The sequence below is a fragment of the Grammomys surdaster genome, unplaced genomic scaffold (genome assembly GCF_004785775.1).
Source record: "Grammomys surdaster isolate TR1022 unplaced genomic scaffold, NIH_TR_1.0 67, whole genome shotgun sequence".
Classification (NCBI taxonomy): Eukaryota; Metazoa; Chordata; class Mammalia; order Rodentia; family Muridae; genus Grammomys; species Grammomys surdaster.
Genome location: NW_021604569.1, coordinates 8,749,726 through 8,773,483, shown reverse-complemented (window position 1 = coordinate 8,773,483; position 23,758 = coordinate 8,749,726). Strand labels below are relative to the sequence as shown.

General features: G+C 40.3%; 1 protein-coding gene across 3 annotated transcripts in view; it reads right to left on the bottom strand.

Moving 5' to 3' along the window:
• Nucleotides 1-23,758, bottom strand: part of Ugp2 (UDP-glucose pyrophosphorylase 2) — a 54,843-nt gene that overhangs the window by 5,289 nt on the left and 25,796 nt on the right. For all 3 annotated transcript variants that reach the window (XM_028777245.1, XM_028777242.1, XM_028777250.1), the window contains exons 4-8: nt 6,785-6,970; nt 5,431-5,564; nt 3,767-4,064; nt 2,602-2,799; nt 1,799-2,041 (exon numbers count right to left, since the gene is read on the bottom strand). In XM_028777245.1, the coding sequence (XP_028633078.1) occupies nt 1,799-2,041; nt 2,602-2,799; nt 3,767-4,064; nt 5,431-5,564; nt 6,785-6,970 (1,059 nt within the window). The remainder of the gene's footprint in view (nt 1-1,798; nt 2,042-2,601; nt 2,800-3,766; nt 4,065-5,430; nt 5,565-6,784; nt 6,971-23,758) is intronic.

Here is a 23,758-nt window from a genome sequence, read left to right as displayed (position 1 = left end):
GCAGCTAGACTGTCTGCAGAAGATGAGGCCAGTCCAAATTTCAGCATGGACTCAGGAGCTCCTGAGGGCATCCCACAACTGAGGAGCTGCTGACAGCTCCTGGCCACTGAGGGAAGGCTAGTTTTGAGAATGTCCATGCCCAGTGGATACCCTATGTCCACTTGTACATAGCTAGCTTTAATTGGACTTGGAGCTACTAAACCCTTAAAAAGAAAAAGACTGGAGAGATGGCTCAGCAGTTAAGAAAACTTAGCTTTTGCAAAGGACTTTCCTTCACTTCCCATAGCCTGTATCAGGTGCTCACATCCTTCTGTAACTCCAGTTTTAGAGGACATGGTGCCCTCCTGAGGGCCCCTGCACGCATATGGTGCACATAAATTCACACAAGGCACACACATGCACACCCATAAACAAACAAATCTTTACAAAAATAAAAGAGAAGATGAGGTTGGGAGGGAGACAGATAAAAATACTTTTAAAAACAGAAAAACAGTTTATATTTAAAAGGTATCTTAACTATAAAACATTTTCTGGCCAAGTTCTTCTATGGGAAGAATCTGTTTATTTGCACATTCAAACGCCCGTGAAGGAGAGAACAGTAGATGTTCCTAAAAACTCCAGCATTTTATAGTGCAGTTGAACAGGACAGATGCTTTGCTTTAGAATGAGAAACAAATGAACAGCCAGCATTGAAGCCAGATGAGTGGTTCATACATCATTCAGAGAAGAGGAGAGCCCATCAAGGCGTGAATATTCTAAACTGAAGCTGGCCTTACAGGACGGGTAGGAGCCACAGCAGCAGTTGAGCTCAGGGCAAGAGACAGCAAGGACCACAACGAAGTACTACAGGCTTCTGTTCTTCCTGTTTTCTATTTTGCTAAGAAAGCAAACCCCTACTGGCTGTGTCCCCCCGCCCACTATGCCATCCTGCCCACTTGACTACCCTACCCCCTTGCTCCTAGTGCTGGGCTGGACTCTGCGGATATGAAGCCAGTCTTTCTACTAGTAGATCTTCACAAGGCTAGTCAAGGATTTGTTCTAGGAGTCTCCTTCAAATACTTTCCCCTCTGATCATACTAATTTCTATAAATACATAAGTAAATTAAACCCACTCCATCTAGCTCAAAGCAGCAGCAGCTTTTGACAAACTTCTTTTTCATCTTTCAGGACCCACCTAATCCAAAGTTTTCTACTCAATTCTTCATTTGCACTCCAGACCAAATGACATTAAACATCCAGGACTAGACTAGACTCGAATGGCCTAGCAGGAGCACTGAGGCTAGCCACCAACTTGCCCTGCTGTACTAGGGTGGGGTTTTCTAAATCTAGTTCTAAGCTTTATTCCCTAATAATACACAGCAGCCCAGCTTCTTCCTAAGGCTCTGTGGCCAGCCAGGGTCTGTGATGCCATCCCTCCACCACATCTCCAACTCTGTCCTTGCTTTGTTTCTCTGTAGCTTTCACTACTTGACATACTATGTATTTGATGAATTGGCTTCTTAGCTTCTCCCTCTAGAATGTTAATTTTATGAAGCTAGGGATTGCAGTTTGCTGCTAAATTTCCTTATCTAGAAACTAAGAGATGGTAGAAGCACAAAAAATATTTATTAAAGTAGAATTAACCTTTTCTGACTAGTGAAAACAGTCTTAGAAGAGACAAGATAACAAATTAAGTATTCTTTTCTACTCTAGACCAACTGCAGAGACTCCAATCAGTTCCTTCAAGCTAGACCACAGATAGAGGGATACAAAGTCAGTAGTGGAAAATAATTCTCCAAGTATCTTTCCAATTACCTACCTTGGTAAAAGAACTGCCTAATTTAACCAAGGGTACCGTAGGAAATTCACGCTTTTCACTCATGGTCAACGATCCTGCATTAAGGCTATAGAGGTTGGACATCACAAGTAAGAGATCTGATGTAGTTTTCACAGGCAGAAAACGACTCCTTGGAACATTAATACCTAAAGAATTCTCGAAACTTTTAATTGCAGCACCAACAGCAGTTTCTAACTGAATAACATTCAGTCCTCCATCCAATGTCTGTAAAAAAGAAGAAAGGAAATCAGGGAAGAGTTGGGAACAAAGGGTTTGGGGCCTGAGATGCAATCTTGCCTCAGACTCATTCTGCACTGAGGACAATCTTGAACTACCTTACCTCCACCTTCTAACTGCTGGAATCAGAGATAGATACCACCCAGCAAGCACAGGCTGTACGTACCTATTACACCAGTACTTCAGAAATGGTCTCAGAGAATCCTAAGCACTTATATTGCTTTAAGTATGTGGTTGTTTTATTTTTAAAGTTTTCTTGAGTTAGCAACATGTCCATTTTTCACTAAAGAGCTAGGAGTTAGAAAAACTTATGCAGGATGCCTACAGTTAAATGGCATTTACGTATAAAAACAGTTACTAAAATGAAGGTGGTCCTTTTCAGCCCAGGGTCAAATCAGCAGCACATCACTGAGATGAATGCAGACTCTGGAGGACAAGAGTCAAGGCTTGGAGAGCCTGACTAGATAAAGGTGTGACTGATGGAACAGCCAAGCCCCAGGAGTAGGCAGGGGTCAGTCTGCCCACTGGACTGTGTGTGATTGTCGTACCTTTGGATTCACAATGATTTCCATGTCAATGGCATTCTGTTCCTGCAGTCTTTTAACTGCTCCAAGAGAAATCCATAGGTTGTTTGTGTTAAATATTTTAAATTTTGACACAGACTTGAACTCATCAACATGTGCTTTGGGCACCTGAGCAATTTCCACCAGTCTCAGTTTGCCTTCATACTGAGTGAGTGTCCCACCCTAGAAAAACAGAAAATCATTTGTAATCAGCCATACCACACTGATTATGACTTACATAGACTCATAGAGGACATTAACTATATAATTTAATATACAAAGTGACACATTCATGATTCAGATTGTTACTTTATCATAAACTCTCATGGTCCTGTCTATAATTAAAGCCCTGGTAGTACAATTGAGTTCTCCTCCTCTTCCTAAGGTCAGCTATAAACATTCTTCTTATCCCCAAACCATTGCCCATCACAAACAACTTCGTCCTATCCAGATGCGGTCCAGGATGAAGGGGAAGGGAGACAAATGAGAGGATCAGAAGCGACTGAGGCTAGAAAAGTTTTTACTCCACGAGATCACACCAGTGTGGGGGAGGAGGGATAAAGTTCAGAGTAGGGAATTGTTTTGGTGTGCATCAGCTACAGGTAAACAGTACAATCTCGTGTGTTATTTTATCAAAGGCCAAATATTACCACCAAATATGCCATGTTCAATCTACATTTGTACTAAAACAACTGCAGTATTTTTGCACAATTACCAAGATAGTGAGGTGTCAAAGAATACATATCATAGATACACACATTTTATAGAACTAGATTTCCATTAAAGGGATAACATAATAACATACTTACATGTCAAACCAGAAGAGTACTACTGGTGTGAACAAATTTGTTGTGTTTCCACATATTTCAGATTTGTTCCATAAAAACACATGAAAACTGTTTCCAATTTAAATTACTGACACAGATTTATACTATTATTAATTCTGAGTTTATGATACATACATACAAACTTTATGATAAGTTTTTATCTTAAAACTTAACACACAGAATAGTATCACACTCTCTTAAAATGTTAGGTAAATGATATGTTATACATAAAATGGAAACTTACAAACTAGACAAAGGATTTTAGCTATGTAGTTTATCAACTGTGAAGACATGAGTCCCCACACTGAATCTTCAGCATTTACCTTTACATCTGCTCGTGTTTTATTTGTGACTTCCATGACAAATTCACAGCGTTTCCCATTGGGTGGGTTCATTAGATGATTAAGAATATAAAGATCCACTGTGGCACCCAGGTTATCTATGTTAGACACAAAAATATACTCTTTGCCTTCTTCTATAAAAGTGTCGAGCAAGCCAGAATTGTAGAAACTAGCATAGATATCTCCATGCCCTGGAGGATACCAAGCTTCAGTATTTTCCCCTGAATAAGATACATCCTTTGCTATAGGAAGTAGAGATTCCTTATTAATCCTCGGGTACCTTTAAAAACAAAACAAGAACATTATCACACTGGTTCTGTAGCATATCCAAATCCTTCAAGGAAAAAAATACACTAAAATTAAATAAAGGCTGGAGAGATGGATAATTATTTAGGAGCATTTACTGTTCAATGTCCAGTACCTATATCAAATGGCTCACCAGCTCCTGTAAACCCAGCTTCAGGGCATTTGACACCCTTTTCTACCTTCCTTGGGCTCCTGCACTAATGTACACATACCTACACACAGATATAAACAGATACACATAACTAAAAACAAAAAATATTTTTAAAATATTAAATAAGACATTCCTCTAATTTCAGAGATTGTCATTATTATTATAAAAAAAACACCTGTCTTTTTTTTTTTTTTTTTTTTCCGAGACAGGGTTTCTCTGTGTAGTTCTGGCTGTCCTGGAACTCACTCTGTAGACCAGGCTGGCCTCACACTCAGCAATCCACCTGCCTCTGCCCCCAACGTGTGCTGGGATTAAAGGTGTGTGCCACCATTGCCTGGATTCACACTTCATATTTTTAAGATTGTTTTTTATAACTAAGAGGAAGGACTTGGTAAATCCACGTTTTTAAACTTATCTGGACAGGACATTTCTCATGCCTGAGAATCTACCTGAGGAGACCGTCCCACTCTTAGACAGATGCATTCGGGACACTTCCCTCCACTTTGCATGCAAGTGTCTGCACATGGGTAAGAGTTGACAGACGGTAAAGGAAAGCAGGAAAGAGCTCATACTTGCACAGACAGCCTTCTAGGAGTCAGGCAACAAACATTATGTTAAAAGAAAGGGGGAGAGGGGAAAAGAAATTTTAAAAAAGCAACAAACTAATGATCTAACTTTAGACATACCATTTCCAACCATTTCCAAAACGTTTCTGTAGGCTGCTGTCTAACCCTAAATAAAACGCCTGTTCCCCAAGTCACCCGAATTCCTTTCTACTTACTCTGCTCCCCTCCACCCCTAGAGCAGTTGTTTTTCTCCAAAACTTATGTAATTTCCACAGATCTGTCTATTCAGGGTGAAGAACCTTCCTCCCATAGGAAAGGTTTTCAGTACTGTGGTTTGCAGGAAGTCATCCACCTAACTGGAGACCTTAATATGCAAAGACTTTATAAACTCTCCTGAAATATTTGGGACACAGATTAAGATCTCAGGCAGGTTCTCTGAAGAATTAGAAATTATAGAACCAAAGTTTATAACCATCACCTATTTATCAACCTCTATTTAGCTTTAAAGACATCCATTCTTGCAGGACTTGACCTTTGGCTGCAATGAGGCATCTTGTTTGCACCAATGAGGAGAACTCCGAGGAGCCACAATCCCACCAGCTAATCATTTTTATTTCTGGTACCTGCTTTGATTGAAGGTGTAGATTTTCACACGACAATGATTGTACTTCTGGAGTATTTTTTTGGTATCTTCATCCGTGTTAAAAGAATTCATTAAAACGAGAGGAACATCTGTATTATAGGTTTTGTTCAAATGCTAAAGAAGAGAATGACAGTCAGATCATCTAGACTCACATTCTCTGACTTAAAGTGTAAAAATTTCTCTTTAAGGGTTAATCACAAAAATGTTTAAAACCTGACCTCTAGTGCTCTCTGTATCTATATACACACATATGTACATACATTTTACATAAGTAAGTGCTGGGCATGAGCTGGATGTGTAGCGAAGCAATTCTTCATTACTCACTCAATAAACCAGGACTCTCTGAATGAGAGCCACTCTCTTCATTTCATGGCTAACTCAGCTGAAGCCCAATTTTGCTTGCTCAAGGCAATCCCTACTGGAGCTGTATGTGTAGTCAACAGTACTCATGGCCTGAAGGTAGACAAGTGCTGGCTACACATTTGCTCTTGTCTCCAAGCTTCATGGAGATGAGACTACGAAGTTACAAAGTCATGGTTTCCTGTTCTCAGGATGGATTCCAGACTCCTCAGTCGCACTTCACTCTTCTCAGTCTTTCAAAGGAGCTAAGGCAACACAGGAAGGAAGGAAGGAAGGAAGGAAGGAAGGAAGGAAGGAAGGAAGGAAGGAACCGCCTGAGAAACCCGACTCTTAGGTTTAAGTTTTGGCTCTACTTTATGAACTAGAAGCCTTGCGCTTAGAGCCCATCCTCCTCCAGAAGCCGGGGATAGCAGCGCTTGTAAACTACTGAGAGAACAACTGAGTAGTCATGTGGGGAAGGCACTTAGATACCTGTGCACAGTAAATGCTGCATTCGTGTCAGCTGCCACTGCCGCTCTTATGACTGTGGCTGCCAACACCACACTAGGCAAGGGAAGAAGAGATGCATAAGATAGGTCCTCTGTCCCATGAGGTCTACAATTAATAAGTTTGTCAGAGAAGGAAGCCAAGAATAGTTCTTAGCATCCACTACATCAACCAGATGGGGGATGAGACGTCCCTCACAGATTCACAAAAGAGATTAAGCCAGAAAACTCCTGTGTCACAAAGGCTGCTAGTAGAAAGAAAGTAATGACAGAGGGCAGATCAAGGGAGAATTTGAACAGATCCAGAGCTTTCAGCAACCACACATGCTATTTAAAATCAAGCTTTTCTATCCTAAGAATATGCCCTTACAGTTTCCCAACCCCACACACTAATAAAGAAACAAAATTGCAATCCTGTTGATTAGCATTTTATAATGTAAAAACTAAACCTACTTTAGTATCTTATGTGAAAGGTTAAATGGTACTCACTTCAATTTGCTGAACAGTTAGATCCAAAAAGGTATTCTCATTTCTTACACCAATCAGACTTTTAGGGCCTTTGCAGCCCATGCTGGTTCCCAAACCACCATTGAGTTTCACTACTACCAATTTGTTCAACACAGAAGATATGTTATCAGGCAAGCCTCTGGCCTTTATCTTTTCATAGGGTTGAATCTGAAAGAAAATATAACATTAGAGATGTCAACTGAATAGCTTTATAAGTTAAAGCAAATCAATCCCATGGTCACTTCCATGGTTCCTAACCCTGAGTTTTGGTCTCTCAAATGTAAGTTCCAACAAGTGTACGTGGGCAGTTTCCCTTGCACAGAGAGGAGCTCAGTGGCATATTTAACTACAGTGGAATCCCAGTACACAAACATTGGTCTGACTGGTATGAATATCTAAATCTTAAATTACCTTAAGAAGCCATTTCCAACTTTAATCAAAATATCAAATGAGGTACACAAACTTCAACTCTACGTATTTCAGGTGCATTATACTCTAATTCAATTCTAGAGACTAATATATATTAATTATACATTATTTCTCCTACCACAGGAGGCAAAAAGCAACATACACTTGTTTTTGTCATAGGCCTCCATTTAGTTTTAAGATAACCCTTCAGAAGCAACTGGCACAGGCTCAGTCACAATTCTAGGTATGCACAAGCACAGTTCCTTCCTCAAATGTTTAACTGTAGGGTGTCATTTTATAAAAACTTGCACTGGAAAATTAAACATCCTCGTTCTAAGAAATGCCCTGAGAAGGAAGGAGTGTGAAGGCTGGAGCTGGGGAAGCCAACCCGACCTCCTCTCTAGCACCCAAGGTATGTGAGCAGAGTGTCCTAGTCTTGAACTTGTCCTTTAAGTACAGAAACAATGACATTTATAGGAAAGACCCATGTTTTTGCCACTGTTCAAAGCAGAGTAAGAAATCTTTCATCTTACAGCAAGAATGAAAGCTTTAAAAAGATCACAGTACATTTGTGATACTTTTGTTATTTTGCTTTAATTGAATAAGCCCTCAAATGGCTCTTTAGTTCCATCATAGTATAACACTACAACAAGTAAGCCAGCCAGTGGTTACTCTGTGAACACAACCTGTTATCTGTTAATGTGAGGTCATTTTTGATTAGGAAAGAAAGGACCTGATGGGCTCACCTCTTGTGATCTAGGCCTTGTAAGGCCAACATCTCTGTGTTTGACAGACAAACTCATTACACAATTCTTGTTCACAGATCTTTCTACAAAACATTTGTAGATAAATACTCTCTCTTACTTGCTGTAAACACTAAGTAAGAAATACAAAGTGCTCCTCTCCACAGCTTCCCACTGATAATCCTATCACTCATTCTGACCTCCTTCTCAGTGTGATGGGACTGTCAGTTTTCCTCCTAAGTGCTGCATAGGCTTAGGTAGCTATTCCCATTCATGAAACAAAAAAAGGCTGGACACACACACACATACACATACCACCGGCTGGACACACACACACATACACATATCACCACCACCACCACCACCACCACCACCACCAATGAAGAAGAAAAAGTCCCAATTTAAGTGTCACACCATTACAAAAATAAGACAAGATGACAAAGATGGAACTTTTTGTCCCTTTACGTACCAGGGTGTTTAGAATCCTTTCTCAGCCAGCTATAAAATCAGCTGGTGAGTAAGAGAATGCTTCTGTGCCACAGTGACTTCCAGCAGTGAGGAGGTTAGGCTATTTTCTTGGACACATTGTACTTAGGTTAGAAAGCTAGCTATTCTCCATCTATTTTGTAAAAGCGAGTCATTTCCTTGCAGTTACTTTCACTTCTCATGACAAGAACTTGGCTGAGAATCCAGTTGTTACATTCATGTCAGGTGAGACTGATACCCTCAGAAACAGTCTTACTTAACTAAGGCTCTGGATGTGTTTTTTAAAACATGGAATATGTAAAAGCAATTTTCCCACACACGGTGAGACAGGCTTGTTTTCCAATTCCACCTTAAAATTTTAATTGTGAAACATTATACGTATCTATACATAATCTATAGACTACAGATTCACAGTTGAGCAGATGGAAACCTCCATGTGCCTGTCACTGGCCACATTCTTCTCTCCCTCAGAAGCATCATGTGAACTTCTCTCTCACTACAGTTTACATCGATATAATTTCATTTTCTTTAAATTTCTAAATACAATAGAACCACACTACGAAATAGTTACACTTCAGTACAACAAATATTGGGGTATATTTTTCAATACTTAATATTCTGATGTAAAAAGATGTAAATAACTCGATGTAAGGAACAGTGAAAATTCCATGTAATCAGACTGGAGAGATGGCTTAGCAACTGGTCAGAAGCATGTCCTGCTCTTCCACAGGACGTTTGGTTCTCAGAACCCATACCAAGTGGTTCGCAACTGCCTGTAACTCAATTTCTAGGGTTCCCAATACTCTCTCTCTTCTGGCCTCAACGGCATCAATACACACACACACACACACACACACACACACACACACACACACACACCCCTGGTCAAAGACAAAATATAATGCTCAAAAGGAAAAAAATTTACAATCAACGATTTTATGTATAACATTTTCAAATATTTATGTTAAACTTGGAAGCATAACAACAAAACATAAATTCAATGTATAAATAAGTTAGGTATCTTTAAAAATTATAATTTATATTTTTAGCTGATACCCATTGAAATGCAATTTAAAAAACAATGCCAAAAAGATAACAGAATTTGAATCACTTCTTAATTCTATATGCTAAGGAATACTTTGATATACCAACATTCAAATAAAGAATTCTGGGGTCTACATTTAACTTTAGCTATTTTTTCAAGAAAGTACACTAAAGAAATTTTTTTTTACCTTTTATAATGATGAATTAAAAAAAACAAAACAATCTCATTGACTTACAATTTTCCCAGGAAAAAAAGAAACCTTCAAAATCAGAGATGTTCACGATAAATCATCTCTGATCCATACACCATAAGTTTGTGAAGCAAAATATTTAGAGATAAGTGTTTTCTACATACTTTTCAGTAATTAAACTTCAAAAAATGATCCTGGTTACAGTAATGCACTGCTCTAGTCCCAGTGTTCAGCAGGCAGGAGGACTGTGAGGTCAAGGACAGTCTAGGCTACATAATAAAACCCTGTCTCAAAAGCCAAAAAGCAAAACAAACAAAATGTAAGACAAATTCTTTCCAAGTTAGTGTATGAAGCTAGGGAAATGGGAGACTGTGGGAGAGAGCAGCAGAATTCGTGGAGGAGACCAGGGGTGCAAAGGCTTATGCAAGTAGGAAGAGTGGCAGAGGGATGTGGCAAGAGGGGAGGGGAATCAAACCAAAGAAGATGAAAAAGCCTTAAGGAAATTGGATACATGGCAAATTCACTTTTAAGAAGTATTAACACTGGGGCACGGTCATTCACAACTCCAGTGAAGCCTCGTGTCCTAGGTTAATACAGAGTCACCCTCCCTCCACAGATGCCAAGGAACCACAGCTCTTCATATGATGGTTGGTGACACCTACCTGTCTTTACAGACCTGACTTTTAAAGGAGTAAAGATCCCACTGAGGTATCTGTTTATAAGGTAAAGATTCTGAGAACTAAGAAAGGACAAGGAAGAAGGAATTCACAGAGTAATGAACAGAGAGGAACTGCCAAGAGTCCTTGAGGTGACTGCACTGTTGGAAACCTCCAGTGGAGCCTTGTGACTTATGCTTCATGACTTATATTCACCCTAAACTTAAAACGCGCGCGCGCATATACACTCAAAAGTAGATGAATCTACCAACTACTTGATTACAAGAAGCCAGAATACTTTTGTCTAAAGTTTATTGCATGTTTTAACTTATTATTAAGGACTAAGTAGAGATTTCTATCATTTAAATCAACCTATATATAACAAAAGTGCCCTGTTCATGAATGTCCACACCTTCCCCCAGGGGAGCCCACTAAGCAGCCCAACAGAGCTAAGTTAAGTTCAGCAAGCCACGGCTGGATGGTGGTGTCAATATTGGAAACTGCTTAGCAGCAGCTGGTTACAATGCACATACCCGGTCATAAAGACATTTTTAATTTTTAGATCCTTGAAATCTAAATTTCTCAGCAGAATCGGTATCAATTTCATTAAGACAGATAGGCATCACTGACAGTAACCATATAAAAGAACAGTCATGGCTCCTTGACATTTATAGAAGGTAGGTATGTCTATAGAACTTAGGATACAGCACTTCACAGAATTTAGTCTTCCATGTTCCTTCTCAGCTTCCTCAAGAAAACACACTGAGACACAACAGTTTGCGTTAGGAGACAACAAAGGGCACCCAACGAGCTGCCAGATTCAGCCTAACTGTGACTCAGAGTGAGTCACTGGAGTTGGCAGAGAGTGTGAACCAGCTTTGAGCTATCAGTCCTGTTAGGTCTCAAAGAAATCTGAGGCGAGTCCCCTCAGCCTGTGGAAGGAGTTACAGAAGATGTTACTTTGCTCTTTATCATCAACAAAAGGCTGGAATGTTAGGTATCAAAACCAGGAGTCTCACACAGTGCCTGTGGCTCCTCCTAACACTCCCCCGCCCACCCCCCCAACCCCCCCAGCCAGCCCCTATCCTAAAACCCAGGGGCTGGGCTTCCTTGTTCCACGGTCAGCCTGGTCCCCACACAACTAGGCCATTTTCTTCTCTCAGCCTCCTGCCCCTGGACGCCTCTCTTAGTCAGCAGTTCTATTCTTGCTCTCTTCATCCTCTCACTGTCCGGTTTAGTCTGCCCGTCATGTTTAGCCTGGACGATTCTCTGTGCCTGCTCTCTCCTTTATCTCTACAAAACAGCCTTCTTTTTTAGGAGCAGGCATGGCCTCCTCCTCCTACTTCATTTTCCATCTACTAATCACTCTGTTCTTTTTTCTGCAGACAAGAAAAGAATTCATGGTTCTAACAAGATTTCCACTACAGCTAAACAGATGGTAGGACCATCTCCACAAACCAAGTGGGGCAAACCCCAAGAGGACCCTCCAGGTTTGTGGAGGCAATGTTCAAGAAAGGCCAGCCCATATTCTCTTCTTTCTGGTAAAAGAGAACTGGTTAACACCTAGCTTTCTCTTGCAAGTGAGTGAAAGAAAGTAGCTAGCAATCTATGACACGAAGCGGTTTTAAGAACATTTGCTCTCTAGGATGTCAGTGTAGTTCTTCTGCAGAAATAAAAAGGAGATCTTTTTAAAGCTGTCTGCCATGATCTACACCTTACCAACTCTGTTCACAACTTAGTTTTTTGTTAGAAGAAAAGCCAAACTCAGCACTCAGTCATGGACATACTGTTCCCATTGGCGGAAATGTAACCAGTCTGGACAGCATACTTGTGCCATTTCTAGAGTGAGTGCCAAAATGCCCACAGCAAGGTAGCACCATTTGCCTTGCTACAGCTCACAAGGGGATGAGGACTGCAATGTGCACCACCCGCTTGTCTCTGTCTCTCTCTCTTCCTTCCCTCCCCCTCTTTCACAAAAGCAAGTTTGCCTGAGAAAAAAAATGAACGCTGCAGAAAGTAAATCAGTTTGTTTCCTATGCACAGAAAGCATTCAAAGAACACAGCTTTACTCATTAAGCACTTATAAACAGTGTTTATGTAGCAAGTTCTGTGCTAGGTACTTTTATATATTGTGTTTTCATCTCAGCCAGAATCTGGGTTATTTTCTAGAGCAAAAACAAAACAAAACAAAACAAAACACAAAACAAAAACAAAAAAACAAAAACAAAAAACCCATCCAAAACACATACATAAATGAGATTTTTTCATTGTGGAAAATCTGATAAATACTGTACTTTGCTTACTTGTACTTATTAACCTTCAAGTTCATGAATGCTCTTAGCCACCGAAATGAACTCAGTCCTAGTTGGCAGAACAAGTAAAAGCCGCTGACTTCCTGCCACCTCAGGCCCCACAGTCCGTCCCTAGGACTGCACTTTGTCCACCACTCAGTCACCCTCTCTGTCTGTCTCCATAAGTACCTCTACTTCCTTTCTGAAGTCAAGTTCTCTCCTCTGTCACAGCATAGCCTGCTCTTAACATGAATGACATCAATGACATCTTAGCTGTTACATCTTATCAATAACCCAAAATACATACTGTCTGGTATTGCTTAACACATCTGATTATTCCCTAAATCCTGAAATCATACTTTGCTTTGATTTCCAAAACACTATCTTTTGCTTTTCTTCTGCTTCCTTCCTACAGAGCTCACTCTAAGTGAGTTCCCTCCACTCTTTTTCCTACACAGCTGGCTTCAAACCACAGCTTTACCGTTCCTGTCCTTACCAAACGACACAGCCAGCCGCTCAGTCAGGCCTCTCAGCCTTGTCATCTCTGGCCTGTACTGGCCTCTGTACCACCCTACAATCCAATTTCTACCCCTCAGTGATTTTTTCCCTTTTTCTTTTTCCCTCTCTCCCTCCCTCTCTCCCTCCCTTTCTCTTTCTTTCTCCCTCTCTTTCTTCTACTCTTCCTCCTTCTCCTCCACTCTTCTTCCTCCTCCTCCTTTTTTATGTCGACTTGACATAATCGAAAGTCATCTAAGAGAAGCAAGCCTTAAGAAAATGAGGCTAGGCAGCGGTGGCGCGTATCTTTATAATCCCTGTGCTCAGGAGGCAGAGGCAGGCTAATTTCTGAGTTCAAGGTTAGCCTGGTCTATAGAGGGAGTTCCAGGACAGCCAAAGGTACACAGAGAAACCCTGTCTCAAACAAAACAAATACATAAACAACAAAAGACCACCACGAACAAAAGACTCCTGCCTCAATAAGACCTGGCTGTAGGCAGGCCTGGAGGACATTTTCTTAATGATTGATGGGGAAGGGCCTAGTCCATTGTAGGTGGTACCACCCCTAGGCTAATTGCCTACCAGGGTGAACACGCTAAGTGGAACAACTCAGTAAGCAGCTTGTTCCATGGCCTCGCCATCAGCTCCTGTCTCCAGGTTCCTTCCCCAACTTTTTTCAAGGATGAAATCTGATAACTGTGATTCAGAAGTATAAGTGAAATAAATCCTTTCCTCCCAAGTTCCCTTTGGTCATGGCATTTCATTGCAACAATAGGAACTCTAACTGATACAGTGTATTTTTCCATTACAGCATCAACCAAATACAGCACTGGTATGGCATGGAAGACCACTAGCTGTCAAGTTCAATATCATTCTTTCCTCTCCCTTTATAATTCAAACTTTTTACTGGGCACACTGTCATCCAGAGTAGAACTATATTTCCCAGCCTACCTTGCAGCTACTTATGCCAAAGTTCAGGTCAAAACAATAAATGTGAAATGAACTGGCAGGTGTTTTATGAAAGAACAGGGAGCACTGTCCATCTTCCTCCCATCCTGCCTGTCATCTGGATTAGCAATATAACTACAGTTCACTCGTGTCCATCTGGGACAATAAGGACATATGCTCTAGATGACAATGCAATGGGACAGAGAAACCCAGGTGCCTGACTACCATCACACTGGCAGACTAGCTCTCCAGATTCACTGTTTCTGGTTGCAACATTACAAAATCCCCGAACCTGATCCTAAGTAAAAGAGATGATTTGTAAGGCTCTTGTACCATACTTGTACTGAAGAGACATGAGCTCTGTGTTGTGTACCGTGTGTCTCTTGTTTACATCTCTGCATTTAACCCTAGTGTATCCTTTCTTCATCTTCTACTCTCAGATCAGCGGTTTCCAGCTGTATGAACCAATCACCAAGTACTTGTGCAGATCCCAAACCCATAGTGACACACCTATCCCAACAAGGCCACACCTCCAAATAGTGCCATTCCTTGGGCTAAGCATCACAGGGGAGGTGGGGGGGGTAGAATAGAAAATAAATGAGGAAGGCAACTGACATCAACCTCTGGCCTATGTATACACATACAGCAGCACACAACATACATACACAACTCACACCACACAAAAGCGAGATGTGATAACACATTCCTCTACTGTCAGCATTAAGGATGCTGGAGCAGGAGGATCTCAAATTCCAGGCAAGGTTCAGATACATAGTGAAATCCTGTCTCACAAAACCAAAAATCAAAAGGTAATAGAATATAGTCACTACCTATTTTTCTCCTATCTAGACTGCTATAAGGCTCAGGACCTCCTATCTTTGGTGTTTTCTGTTATTTTCTTAGTTTTGTCAAAATGGCCTCTCTTGAGAGATTATGCCTGAACTAGCAGACACAAACCCTATATAGTGCACCTACATCATTTACATTTTTAATGCTCCAGAAGTACTGTAAATACCACTGTTCTTATGTTCTCCGTTCTCTCCTATCTCTGGGTTTTGCATAGTTTGTTCTTTAAAACTTAAAATGCCTGTCTCTGAGTCGTCCCACAACACTCACATACTGAGTCTCGGCTCTAAAGTCACCTTTCTAATATCAACCTGCTCAGTATTTCCCCAATGTATCAGCTGTTCTCTTTCTTTCTTCTATTTTTTAAAAGATTTATTTATTTTATGTACTCATCATTGCTGTCTTCAGACACACCAAAAGAGGGCATCAGACCCCAGTGCAGATGGTTGTGAGTCACCATGTGGTTGCTGGGAATTGAACTCAGGACCTCTGAAAGAGCGGTCAGTGCCACTGAGCCATCTCTCCAGCCCTCAGCGGTTTTCTTAACTACATCTAAAACATTCTACCTAGGCAGTTAGATAGCTAATTGAAAAAAAACTAAGCTTAGGTATAAATAGTAACATTTTAGACACATTTAGCTTTTTACAAATAAACACATTTGCTCACTAAGGTATTATCCTAAGATACAGTATGGACCAAGAACTAAAACACCCAAAAATGGTCTGCATGCAAAGGAAACACTCTAAATTTACAAAATTTTCTGCCTTTCACAGCTGTCTCACTAACACTGAACTACTGTCTGACTGGCTGGTTCTGAAGACGGAACCCAGGACTCACACATGCTAGACACAGAATCTGCTGTGGCTACATGCTCGCTCCCTACTTGCACCAGCAAGTTGTATTTGCAATTTACCTTTACCCGTCTTTCCAAAACATTCACCGTAGCTTTATAGTAATAACTTTTAAGCTTACTTCATTGGTTTATATAACATTAGTCTCATTGTTTTATTACAACAAAGATGCATAACTAGATTTGAAGATGAACAATCAAGTTTAGTGAGCACATCACTCACTCTGGTGAGAGGCCTTTGCATAATAAAGACTAGCTGCAAGCTTTTAAAAAGTGTTCCTACATCTCTGCAAGCAGCTTCTGACCTAGCCTCCATCGCCGTTATGCCAATATGCCTCTTTGTGCAAACATCTCTACACAAAACCGGATGTTTAAAACTGCTTTGCTATTTGCCCGTTTGTTGATTCCCATAGCTCTGACAAGTTAAGGAGAACTTAAAGCAGAAATATGACAGTCACTTGCACTTACTTTGCCCATTTTCCATTACACAAAAAGTCTGGAAAGCTTTATAAAATTGAACACTCTTTGTATAAGTTGCTAACTTTATGTCTGCTTCCCAATAAGTAAAATAAAATAGTGGCTATTTCACACACACACACACACACACACACACACACACACACACACACAGAACAGAGAGAGAGAGAGAGAGAGAGTAAAAACAATGAGTAAATGATGTTGCACATTATATAGATAAACCGAAAGAATAGAAAAAACAAAAACTTAAACTGATGTTGACTGCTGAAGGTATATCTGGGCCAAGACAGTAATGACAGGATGTCAGTCAGCCAGCCTGTGTACTGGTTGCTGAGAAAAAACACCATGACCTCAGCAACCTATACAAGAGTTTCCTTGGCTTACAGTTCCAGAGGGATCATGCTGGGAAGAAGAATGGTAATAGGCTGACAAGGCAGCAGGAACAGCTCAGAACTGCAAGCATAGAAAGAATGGCGGATGGCAGAAGAAAAAGCCTCAAAGCCCACCCCAGTGAACTTCCTCCAGCAAGGCCACACTTCTTAAGCCTCTCTAAATAACATCACCAACTGGGGATCAAGCATTTAAATGCCTGAGAATATGGAGAAAACCTCATTCAAACCACAACAGCCTGCCTGCCTGCCTCATCCTGGCTCACATGAATGTAGTTCCATGAATGTACCTCAACACCTTAGATGAAGGTCTACTGCATAGTTACTATTGAATAAATATTTGTTAAATACATTTCTGGAAGCCCTTAAAAGAATGGTTTTAGTTTCAAAAGAAGAGCATAGTCTATGGTTCTCCTCACTGACAGATGGAGAAATAAACACAAGGTCACATATTCAAGTATCTTCAAGCCTCCTTCAAACACTTGAAGGCAAATGGTGTTGTTCTGTGACACAGACAATGGCTAAGAGTATAGGCTCAGGCTAATCTGGGACTAACTTCTGGGTTACAAACTAAGGAAATCTAGGTGGCTATCGATCCATCACCACTTCTATGTCTACTATGTATGGGGATAGCAGAGAGGAGAAGCTGCTTTATCACCAAGGAAGTGCAGGTAAAAAGCTGCGAGTGATGCTTGTCACAACAATGTGTAGCTTTTGTGGCTACGTGTTGATAAGCTCAGAGTATATCCCATAGTGTGCTCAGAAATAAAGAGATCCTTTAATATTATTAGAGGATACTAAAGAATCAGGTCTTCAGAGTCTTGACAACCTATCAAGCTTACATCTGGATTCTTTCCCTAGGCAAATTATTCTGAACTTTAGTTCTCTTTTGTTAAAAAAACACAATAATCAGTATATGGATAGTGAGGCAGGATGAAAATGAACAATTCGTAGGTCAGGAGAAGCTGCCTGCCCTGGGCTCTATTTTGTTTTTCCTGCTGATGGAATCAATAAAGGAACATCAACTGATAGTCAAAACACGCAGAGCTAATGTATATTTTCCTAAACATATTTTAAACAAGGATACTAAAATCAATAGATGAACTGTGCTTACTTAGGGTCAAATTGTTTTTAACCTTGACTTTTGCTAATTAGCACTCCTCCTTCTAAAAACTAAACAATAAACTTCACAAAACCACCTTAATTTCATTCACAAAAGGAAGTCTTTTAAGCCAAGTATATATGCCAATTCATTGTTTATACTTAAATTTTAAGCTTTGATTAATTTTTAAACCATGTTGGAAGTTACATTTGTTAATAAATGTAACTTAATGCAAGGTGTGGGTGTGGTGGTGTGGATAATAATGATCCCAGAGGCTCATATAGTTGAATGTCTTAGTTATCAGAGAAAGACACTAACTGGGAAATATTAGGTGTGACCTTACTGGAGTAGATGTGGCCTTATTGGAGGAAGTGTGCCACTGGGCTTTGAGGTTTCAAAAGCCCAAAGAATTTTAACCTCCTTCTCCAGCACCATGTCTGCCTGCATGCAGCCATGCTCCCACGATGACAACAATGGATTGAACCTCTGAAACTGTAAGCCAGCCCCAATTAAATGTTTCCTTATAAGAGTTGCCTTGGCCACTGTGTCTGTTCACAGCAATAGAACACTGCCTAAGACAATGGGTCACCTCCCTTATGATTAACTGGCCAGAGAGACCACAGAAAACTCCTAAACAATAAAAATTCTTGCTATTTCTTCAGAAATGGTTGCCCTCCAGAACTGGATGGTAAGGTCTTACGACTGACGACACCATAGGTCTTGGTGGCATGAACTGGAACTGAGCTTCCTCCATGCCAGCTAGCTTTCACTGTGCTGAATGTGCTGGGCAAAGGCTGCTGAGGAAGAAAACACAGCAACAGTCTTACCTGTTAACTCTATGAACTCTATGATATTAATCTGCCAGGCCAAAATATGTTTATTTGTGCAAGAGCAGCATGGCTGTTACAGGGTAACAACTGCTCTCTGATTATACCTCAGGCCCATCTACAGCAGGGGATTCATACCTGGTATTATACAACTACTCAAAAACCCACAGAGGCCTCGAGGGCTAAACTGTCATTAACATGGAACCAACTTCTAAGTATATGGAAGCAATTACCACTTAGAGAAACCTCTTTCCAATGGACTGTGGTAGGTAACATGTTGAGGTTTTTTTTCTTGTTATCTATTATAACAGTAAGTACGGGCCTCCAGGACCTGGTTGTTCCAGAGATGAAAGAGTCTGCACACAGACCTTGCACCCAAGTATTTCTGATTGGTAAATAAAGACGCCAATAGCTGGGCAGAAGAGACACAGTGGGGTTTAGGTTCCCTGGGCTTGGGGTTGGAGGAGAAGAATGAGGAAAGGAAGAAGGTACGGGAGGAGGAAGGAGAAGCCACCATGGGTTAGGAGTCAAGATGGCCATTTTTATTGTATTAATCCTCCCAATCCATGAGCATGGGAGATCTTTTCATCTTCTGAGATCTTCTTCGATTTATTTCTTCAGGGACTTGAAGTTCTTGTCATACAGATCTTTCACTTGCTTGGTTAGATTCACACCAAGGTATTTTATATTATTTGCAACTATTGTGAAGGGTGTCATTTCCCTAATTTCTTTTTTAGTCTGTTTATCTTTCATGTAGAGGAAGGCTACTGATTTGTTTGAGTTGATTTTATAACCAGCCACTTTGCTGAAGTTGTTTATCAGGTTTAGGAGTTCTCTGGTGGAAGTTTTGGGTCACTTAAGTATACTATCATATCATCTGCAAATAGTGATATTTTGACTTCTTCCTTTCCTATCTGAGGGCTGGGTAAGTGGAGTTAAGAGCAGCGCAGATGAAACACTAGTAAGTGATAATAACTCGGGGTTATCGATAGGAAAGTAGATTCTAACAGCATAGAGGGTAGGCAGTTACCCAGCTCTTGTACTGTTTAAGCCTTACTGTAAATATAAAGGTTGTGTGTGTTTTTTACCCAGGAATTAAATGATCTAAGGCAGAGTAGAAACCCTGGGTGGGGATTAAGTAATTTCTACAATTACAAATGTATGGCTATATAGGATCCTGAAAATAAAGGATGGCTGTGTGCTTGATCCTAAACAAGACATTACACCATTTCTTCCAAGGTTCGGGAACAATGCAGAGGAGGATATGGCATAAAGAATGTAAGAGCTGGAAGACAGAGAGAAGGGCTTCCAAATGCCAACTACTGGGCAACATCCAGCTAATTTACACACACACTACAAACAACTGGAAATGACTGCATTCAGTCTGCACACAAGTGAACTCATTAACAGCCAGATATGGATGAATGAGGGGATGAGGGGTAGGTCTAATCTTCTCTGCTAAGCTGTGTGCTACTCAGAAACACAGTCATGCCTTCAGTTGTATACCTAAATGGTGACTGTACCACATTCCAATGGACAGTCCCAATCTAATAGTCACACAGATGGTTCTGGCTAAACTAAATTGGTCACAAACTAAAACCAAACACCACGAATGTGGGAGTGGGACAGGTATGCTGGGGTTCTGAAAGGAGTGGGAATAACCAGAATACATTTTATACATGTGTGAAACCGGTGAGGAATGAGTGAAAGAAAGAAAATGAAGGAAGGTAGATAATTTAGAAGCCACAGGATTACACATATTACCATGATAAAGATACTTAAGCGCAACTCTTTCTCCAGAAACCCATACCTGTATCTTGGTATTATTGTACTATCCTTTAACCATAAGAGTCTGTCAAATAACTAATAAAATAATTAACTTTGTTTCATTCTGGTTGTTCCTGAAACTTTTTTTTCTGCAGCACAAGCAAGGATCTGGCTTTACCTTAGTGGAGGTCCCTAAAGGGGAAAGAGACTCCTCAGGCTGCTGGTAGCTGTGGTAGGCCGTCTCACTGCTGCTGCTGCAATTCTCTAGGTTGGTTTTTACTATTAAATGAAAAACTATCTATCTATCAAACTTCTTAAATGAAAAACACTGAGCAGAGATATGGCTGAATTACATGAGAAGAGACAACTGACTTGCATTAAGACTGTGGTTTGATCCTTACCACTGCAAATAAATAAGGCAAAAATTAACCTTTGGCTTAGGAGAAAATAAAAGACAAAAAAAAAAAAAAAAAAAAAACACCTTTGAAATGGTATTTCATGCTGTCCTGAAATAAGAGAATACATTGCAATCTTCCAAGGGCTTTAGGGCTATGTACCAGAAAGACAATGGTCGTAACTGAGCCTGTCTGTAAATAATCTCCATTCAATGGCCTGCATCCACCTATTTCCAATATTTAGTCTAGTTACAGGTACCCTTTGACATATCCGTGTTTCTTGTTTTATAAAATTCGCTCTGAACTTTGAAATTCGCTCAATCCTTTTGAGTCCTTTCGCTCAATCTTGTATTCATTGTGACTCAGAAAGAAGCTTTAAAATGGGATATAGATAATAAAACTTAGCTGAGATAGTTCTATTATCTTCCCAGTTAAAACCAAAGTGGATCTTAAAATTTTCTAAGTCAAACTACTGTAAAATTTTTTTATTTAAAAACCCACTGTAGGGGGCTGGAGAGATGGCTCAGTGGTTAAGAGCACCGATTGCTCTTCCAGAGGTCCTGAGGTCAATTCTCAGCAACCACATGGTGGCTCAGAATCATCTGTAATGGGATCCGATACCCTCTTCTGGTGTGTCTGAAGATAGCAACAGTGTACTCACATACATGAAATAAATAAATAAATAACCCCCTGTAAACTGCTTAATTCAGTTTTCACATGTTAATCAATTTAGACTACTTTGTTTCCTCCTACTGATATTTTACCTGTATTTCACACTCTCTTATACTGCCATCTTATTAAAAATATGAGCAATTTCAAACTATTGAAGAGATGTAAAAATGTAATATCCCTGTGTACTTCAAACCTTATAAACTACAGAAGAGATGATGATAAAGGAACTGGCAGAAAACCAGGATGACAAAACCAATATTAAATAAAAAGCAACACTTTACAGATGGCAAGCAAGGTCCTAGAACGTAGAAAGGTAAACATGAAGGAAAACCTATTCCTATACTTTACTGAACTCTCAAAATTTGAATAGAAATTCTAGGAAATTAAAAGGCTACTGAATATTATTTAACTATAAAATGTAAAAATAACATGCATAGATGGTAAACAAAACCCACTTAAACATGACCAAAAGGTACACTCCTCGAGTTTTATAGATTTCAGACAGAGCTAAAGTCATGCAATCAGTCAATCATGTGAAGCGTCTGGCTCACATCCTTATCCGACAGGGTGGTAGTTTACACAGAACATTCTACTTGAGTATGGATTAGAAAGGACAAAGTCAGGTGATTACATAAGTTGGGAAAAAATAACAGAATACATGGAAGGACCAAATAACCACTTCTTGAGTCAGCACCTGCTAGCTTTTTACTAAAATCACCTGCCGCTCCCACTCTGTTCATTTCCCAAAACTCATAACATGTGCACTAAAAGGAGAAATGGAGCACATATAAGCTGTACCTTAATAAATTTGACATTTAAAAATCTCTAAACAGCTAAAATGCTGGCTAACCTTACGATTCTTGACCAAGTGGCCAGTCTAATCCAACTATGTGAAATATGTAGGCACACATATTCAAAATTGTTTAATGTTCCATCATTTCTGTCTTTCTTAAATGAAAATTACAATTTGTGACATTTCCATGGTGCACACCACCCAGAGAAGGTTTCTCAGACAGAGAACAGGAATGACAAGGAAAGATCAAAGAAACTCTCTGGTTCTTTTTCTGACTCTAGACTGAGAAGCAGCCACATTCGCCGTATGTCCAACCACCAAAGAACATCATGAGAGTAACTTTAAGCAGTATTTTTGGACTCTTACTTCCACAGGTTTATTCCTTTTTTGATAAGCCATTTTTTCTCAGAGACGCCTTGCCTCAGGGTCCCCCCCAGAGACCAGAAAGCCTGTCTCACCCCCACAACGATTACATCGGGTAGGCCTTCTGCAGCACCACATGGCCCCCCCCATGCTGCATTCTTTTGCAGTTAGCCATTTCTGGACTCAAGTTCTCCAGAAACACGAAGCTAGAATGCTGATAAGTGATCTGCATTTGTTTTGTGTAGATCTAGTTCTGTACAACCACTCATTTTTTTTGTTTTTGTATCTTGTTTTGTTTTGAGACAAGATCTCACTATATAACCCTGACTGACCTGGAACTTACTTAGTAGGACTGGCAAGTCATGAACTTGCACAGATTTACCTGTCTCCACCTCTCAAATACTGGGATTAAAGGTGTACACAATCAGGTTGGTAAGATGGAAGTTCTTAATCTTCACAGGTCATGATCTCCTTTGAGAAAATGATAACACTGACAGTCTGCTATGAAAAACAAATACATGTACATAATTCTGAATGTTATGGGGGCTTGGAATTCTTACAAAGATCTCTCAAGCTACTGTGCCTAGTGTAAACATTCTGTTGTTATTTTGGCTATAAAATGGGGCATGTGAATATTCAGTTGCTCAAAACTGAAGAATCCCAACCCCAAAAAAGAATTAGTAAAAAAGACTCTCCCAAAGAATTTCAGGGCAGAAAGTATAAGGAGTAGGTATGGGTGGGTCACTTTGGTTCATATAAAAACCCTCCCATTATAAGTGGAAATTCCTTCATAGTGGATAAGAGATGTAGAGGTAGAAGAACCACTGAGCTATTTTTCTTTTTCAATTGTATGACATAAACTACTTACATGAGAGATACAACTGGGTGGCTGGGCACCTTTGGAAATGAGAAACAGAAACTTGCTGGCCCAGAGTCACTAGTCTAGGATAGGTAGTGAAAAAACTGGAGACCCTATATTAACAAGGTGGATGAAGAGTGAGGATCAAAGCTGATGCTGGAGGCTGTCCTCTGACCTGCACATGCACACCACAGTGTCAAGTGGTTGCTGCCTCTCCTCTGTTCAGTCTCTCTCTCTCTCTCTCTCTCTCCCTCCCTCCCTCCCTTCCTCCCTCCCTCCCTCCCTCTCTCCCTCCCTCCCTTCCCCAACACACACACACACACACACACACACACACACACACACACACACACA